Source organism: Bacillus rossius, assembly GCF_032445375.1.
Source record: "Bacillus rossius redtenbacheri isolate Brsri chromosome 4 unlocalized genomic scaffold, Brsri_v3 Brsri_v3_scf4_2, whole genome shotgun sequence".
Classification (NCBI taxonomy): domain Eukaryota; kingdom Metazoa; phylum Arthropoda; class Insecta; order Phasmatodea; family Bacillidae; genus Bacillus; species Bacillus rossius.
The window spans coordinates 1,649-8,029 of NW_026962011.1; the positions used below are offsets into that span (position 1 = coordinate 1,649).

The 6,381-nt window shown below is 35.8% G+C and overlaps 1 protein-coding gene across 2 annotated transcripts; it reads right to left on the reverse strand.

Moving 5' to 3' along the window:
* Positions 1-801: 801 nt before the first annotated feature.
* On the reverse strand, positions 802-5,045 carry LOC134542441 (uncharacterized). 2 transcript variants are annotated; one of them, XM_063386688.1, is made up of 4 exons: positions 4,746-5,045; positions 3,338-3,454; positions 1,898-1,971; positions 802-1,157 (listed from the first exon to the last, which is right to left on the reverse strand). In XM_063386688.1, the coding sequence occupies exons 2-4, from the start codon at positions 3,441-3,443 to the stop codon at positions 1,047-1,049; spliced, it is 291 nt and encodes a 96-aa protein (XP_063242758.1). In that variant the 5' UTR covers positions 3,444-3,454; positions 4,746-5,045; the 3' UTR covers positions 802-1,046. The 2 variants fall into 2 exon arrangements, with proteins under 2 accessions (XP_063242758.1, XP_063242757.1); XM_063386687.1 differs by lacking the exon at positions 4,746-5,045 and having other exon boundaries at positions 3,338-3,543.
* Positions 5,046-6,381: the final 1,336 nt, after the last annotated feature.

Here is a 6,381-nt window from a genome sequence, read left to right on the forward strand (position 1 = left end):
ACTCAAAGGGGTACGAAGCACATGACGAGGTTTCTTCCAAAGTCATGTCAAGAAACACACATTAATACCACATCCCGTAATTCAAAACCCAAAAACATCAACTCACAGAAATTGAACATTTTCAGATGCATACTGAAAGTAATAAACACAAAGTAGCGGTATGTGAAATATGTATGTAATGTACATGTATGTGTACATGAAATGTTTTACCTGATGGAAATTACATACGGCATGCAATATAAATTAATGTGTGTGGCAGAGCGTTTAAATAAAAGTAACAATTTAAATAAATAATAACATGCAAAGGTGACCATAAAGTATTTTGTATTGTGTAACCATATAATAAATACAAGAAATACAAATATAGTAGCAGTCAACATCAGATCTCAAACAGATATGGCTAAAGGTGTCCAGAGAAACATCAGACAGAAATGTACAAGAATTATGAAGGGCTTTTAACAGTGTGTACTATGTTGTGATTTGTGTTAATAGTATTGAAATACTAAGATCGTGAATAAAATTAACAACTTAAAAATTGTTGCCACACGAAATAACATACACTAAACAGTCAAATATATTTATACATTAAAAATTATAGTTCAATAGGTTCCATAACAATATTTCTTGATATTATCTTGTTATGTATTAATGCATGATTATTAAACAATTAAAACAACTGTAACAAGGAAAATTTTAAAATGTAAAATCTTTGCTTTTAGCATTGCATTTAAAAGATTTGTAGCTATACTTTTGTATTTTCATATCTTTACCCTTCTTGTCAAAAATAAAATCATTGTAGAAGAATATTGTTATTTTTTTTAAACAAACAAGGGTAGTTCAGTGGTAAACCACATGAGTGCTTACTACAAGCCTAGGCAAAGTTTGCCCACAATTTCCCTGAAATGTGTGTCTAAATAACATGCAAAATCATTAAATAATAAATTATCTTCAATACGATGTAAAGGAAAAATGTAATTCCTGAATGTATGAATGTCCCTGGTCATGCCAACCGAGGATGATGACACAACAGAATTCCTGCAAGCCCACTAACTGCTCTGCACACACAGCTGGCACACGAAGGGCTGGAACTCCACGTTGCCGCTGAGGGGCAGCACCGAGCACTTGAGTGGAGCCATGACTGGCGGCAGCAACAGGATCTGCAAAACAATCAACTAATTTTCAATGTTCCATTTGGAAACATTCTTACCCAACACATCAAAGTATTTCAATCATGAAACCAGTTTTTACCTACTGATTCCCAATGTTTTTTGCATAATAGTTGAATTCACAGTTTCCTACCTATTTTCACCACACCTGTATATCTAAATGTTTTTAAACAAATATATTTAATATTACTTTTCTTTCTTAAGATATAAACCATTTTAACTAAACAAAAGTAAAAAGAAATAAGATCCTGCAATACAATCCTATATCATAGGTAAGTTAACAAAATTAAACTTGAGACAACATAAATATGTTTGCACAATAATACTTTTAACAAAACATTACTTATTTCATCAAGTTATAATACAAAAGAATCGAAAAGCAAAAATATAAACAAATGTACTTCTTTACTCAGACATTTGTAGAAGGCTGCATTATTAGAAAGTTCATGTAAAATTTCTTCATTTAATTGACATTTGTTTACAAGTTGGAAACAAAATGCCAGGGCCTGTAGGTATGTGAAGGATTAAAGAAACTGCAATGACATGGCTTAGCAACAAATGAAGATATCATTGAATTATTCATAAAAATAAGTAGCCATAACACTGAGTGCAAAAATCATAAAATATTCATTCCAGCCCAACAGAACTACTATTAAATGGTACGATCAAGGTCACAGATTTCAAAAAGCCACGTAAAACAATGTGTGTAAAAATCATTTCAAACAGCTAACTGAAATGCCGGATGATGAACTCGTTCCTGATGGCCATGGCGCGCCCAGGTAGGAGAGGAACTGGTGGGATTGGCCTGTAACAAATCAATCAATATATTAGAATGCAGGCAATAATTGTTTATAGGTACATTATCATTACTATAGTGTAAATGGTCTCTACCTTAGCTTTGTTTCAATTATAAAACATGTTTGTTTTTCACACACACACACGCTCTCTCACACACATATACACACAGATACACACATACACACACGCAAGTTGTGTATAAACAACAGAAGACACCATCAGAAATATACAGCAAAAAGCTTTTCATCTGGCATGCTATGGTTTGCCACTTTCTGTAATGTTGCACTAGTCGAGCCCCTAATTTGCAGATTTCTTCAGGTGGATTTTGCCAGTTGGCCTTGGCTGCCAAGATATCTAGTTTGCTTCAATGTTTATTGCCATTGCCTGTTTAAATATTTGTACAGGTTTCCTATTTTATAGCTGTTTATTTATCACATGTATAGGTACAAAAACATTTGTATTTTCAAAGAGGAAGTAATATGTAATAAACATCATTGCAATTCACAAACTGAACAAGTATTTGTACTATGCACTTCATTTGCAAATAATACACTAAGTTACAGGGAAGAAAACCCAGGTGTCGCCAATACTTATTAATAATATATATAACAATGATAGCTGCTGTTGTCTGCAGCTTGTTTCGTAAAACAAGCTGCAAGCAGGGAAAGCGCTGCTTCCAAACACCGAACATCCTATCCACCAGATTCCTCGTCCGAGCATGAGCCATGTCGTACCTGTGTGATTACCTTAATGTGTATCATTACTACACATAATATGTACATTATACACATGTACAACATGCTGGTTCACACTGTATTCAATAGAGACAACCTTAATATCACAGTTGAAACCAGCAATGGCGAATGTCACAAAAGTTTTAAATTAATCTTCCCTAGTGCAAATAACTTTCAAAGAATGTATTAATACCATATATATATATGTGTGTGTGTGTGTGTATGTAAACATATATTTGAATGTATAGATTAACTATCTAATATAATTTCCAAAATGTAACATTAAACTAACAATAATTGAAAATATGTTCATAACAATAACGATCTGGCTGTAGAAGAAAATGTTTCTCCCTTGCTTGGTGGTTTTACAATAATAGATGTTTGCACTACAAAACTTTGCTGTAGTCTATTTGCACCATAATTCACTTTGCCAAAACAATTACGTTGAAGTTTAGAAATGAGTAAAGCTAAGGTGTTGGAGCAACAAATTTTGTTGCGAGCTTTAAGAGTTAGTATATGGAGATTAGTCCAGTTATGACACATTTGAAAACAATATATTATATGTATTTCACATTATTTAATTTAATCACACTTGCAGCTTTAAAAGTGCTGTTAATGTTGTTATGAAATATGTCATACCTCTGCTCTGCATCTGTAGGGACTGGCTGCTCTGGTATGGGCGTGAACAGGTATGGCAACTGTGGGTAACCACTGTCTCCCAGCAGCAGTCCCTGCACACGCCCATCTTCGAATAAGCTAGAGAACATTTCAAGAATATCATAAACACAAATCGTTTCAAACTAACCATGTTTTTCTAGTTACTTGTAGTACATACAATTGTGACAGCTATTTATATATGTGTATAAAGTCTAAACATATACCAGAAAGTGCCACTCCCACTACTGGAATAATTTGGGTAAGGCACATTATGCTTCCTTGAGCAAAGATTGGAGCGAATGTCACACCTGTCCACCAACAATTTGATGTTATTCTGAAGAACAGTCTGTTTTCAGTAAAAAAAACTTACAATTCCACTTTTTTTAAAAAAATATTTCCTCACATTTACATTTTCTTAAAATCATACTTTCAGAACATACTATTACACCTTATGTACCTACACAAATATTAGTGTAAATGGTGAGATCAGTTGGTTACATTGGCCATGTCAACAAATCATGAATACAAGTGAACAGTTGGTTAGCTATGTTAACAATGCTATACATTAGAAAGAATGGATAGTATGAGGTTTAAGTTCTGTATCACATATCCAAGTTTTTCCTTTGATTCTGATGGCAGGATCCTGTATACATTGATCCTTAGATAATTGAAGTTTGCTGTTTTCAATTACTATGTCACTAGGTAATAGACAAAAAAACACTTGTCATGTAACAATTAATTATGATCTAATATATATATATGTATGTGTGTGTATCAACACACACAAAAAAGGCATTTCCACAAGACCAGAGACATAATTTGTTTGTATAGCAAAATTCTAGGTTTAATGTCAAGGATCTTTTGACATAGTAATTTAAAACAGCATTATGTACCAAATGATGAATTCAAAGCCAAGGAATGAACTTGCTAAGGTGATATGGAATAATTACCATGTAGGTGACATAACCAATAACACTATTTCCAGGTTATTTACATGTACCTAACCTTGCAAAACAGACCTTTTTCTTAATATCATACACACATCCTTACAACTTGTAAAAGCTATAAAATACTCAAAGCTATCAATTTAATTCGATAATACAAAAATGTCAGGAAATTGACGCAAAAATTTGAGGATTTTAATTTTACATAATAAAGGGTGGCTTTTAGAATTACCAGATTCAGAAAATGCTCTTGACAAATTGAAATACATTACAATCAAGCTACCTATATGAAAGAACTATGTGCTAACATGAATATTGTATTAAATATTGAAATAAATACAAACTAGACAACTTATTTCAATTTATCTCACAGTTCACATTTCATATTAAGGTCTGTCACGAAACATGTTTCAACATGCCTTAACAATGTTTACCTAAGTACGTACCTGTATACTTCCCCCCGAGCACCACCGGGGCTTTTGATTTTAATGTGGGTGCAGTCACTCCTGTAACACCGGGAAAGTGTTAAAATCGTAGCTTGTTCAATCGAAATTCATCGCCAGTGGGAAACCGTATCAGATGTCGTGCATGTTGCGCTAAGCCGACAGAGATACGTCTGATAATTCGGGAAACTGTGGACTCGCTAACGCCTGTTAACTCGCCTGCCACCATCTGTAAACAGTATTTCACATTGCACCGATATGTGCCTATGCAAACCACAAATTAAACACCACATACTGAAGTGAACAATAGGCTAACCTAGGCAAAGAGTGAGAGATGGTATTATTGTAAAAAAAAGGTATTGGTTAGTAACTATGATTTCTACTGCTTACCTGGAAACTGCCTGTTGCGTAAAATCGCAAGGCAATTAGCAGCTGCAGGAAAGGCGATAGCGGTAATCCTCGACGACTCCGTGGTTCTTCAAACACTAGCAAAGGCAGAATGTGATGCCGAACAACATCCTTGGTAAAACTATATCGTCGTTTGAACTGCACGTCACTAAACCACTTTCGTGGATTTTCAAAATCCCTCAAATACCGACGTGGATCCCTGGCAACGTTTCTTTCTTCATTTTCTAGAAATACTTCATTAATTAAATCAAAAAATTCCACAACAATTGGTTCTAATAACGCAACCATCTTGAATTTTTTTTCCATATTTCACTCCGAGGGCCCTCGGAGTGCCCTCGGAGTGTGGTTGCGCGTACACTCCAATATTCCTTTGTTTTTACTCGGTTTCATTCGGATATTACTTCGTTTTTACTCCGTTATCGACTGTGCAATGAAAATTCCTCTACTCAATAGTGCTGACTGGCGGCGGAGTGAGTGGTCAGTGCAACCACTCAACACCAGGGTCGCTTGCGTCCCTGGTCACTAAATCCAGCACTGGACAACTAGAAAAGCGGACCACGAGTCCAAGTGCCCAACCCCCTCATGGTAGACTCTTTTCTACTCTGTCCAACACTTCATCCAGACCATCCTCTGTCTCCTGTAAATTCCTACACGTAATGCATGCCAATTTGCATCCCGCATGAATGTGCCCAGGGTTTTCCCTGTGTCTATGCAGGTTTTACCTGGGCCCAACCTATCTCTAGTTATAGTCTAGATTTAAGAGTGAGGGGAGTTAGTCATGGCGCCAATCGCTGCCATGGCTGGCCAATCCCCTCCTAGCACATGATGCATGCGACCCTCTCCTTGCATGGCTAATCCCAGCATGACTAGGCGTATAGGCTTCGGCCTGAGACGCACCTAGGTCCCTCCCTAACCCGGACCCCACCAAAGTACACTTAGTTTTAGTTAGGTTAGGAAAAAAAAAAAATCCTCCACTCAAACTCCACTCGCACTCGGAGAATTCTCGGAACGACTCTGCAAGCCGCCCTAAGCTTCCTTGCCTACCAATCCAGCATTTTGCAAGCCTACCTAAAACTTGCATGCTTGCTGAATAAACATTTTGCAAGCTTAATTTAAGCTAAACATGTGCGAGGCAGCCTTTTGTACACCTTATCATAGGCTAAACTGCACAAAACGTTTCTAATTAAGCTTTTATTAAAGTTACAAATCAAAATTAAACTCAACTAGACTT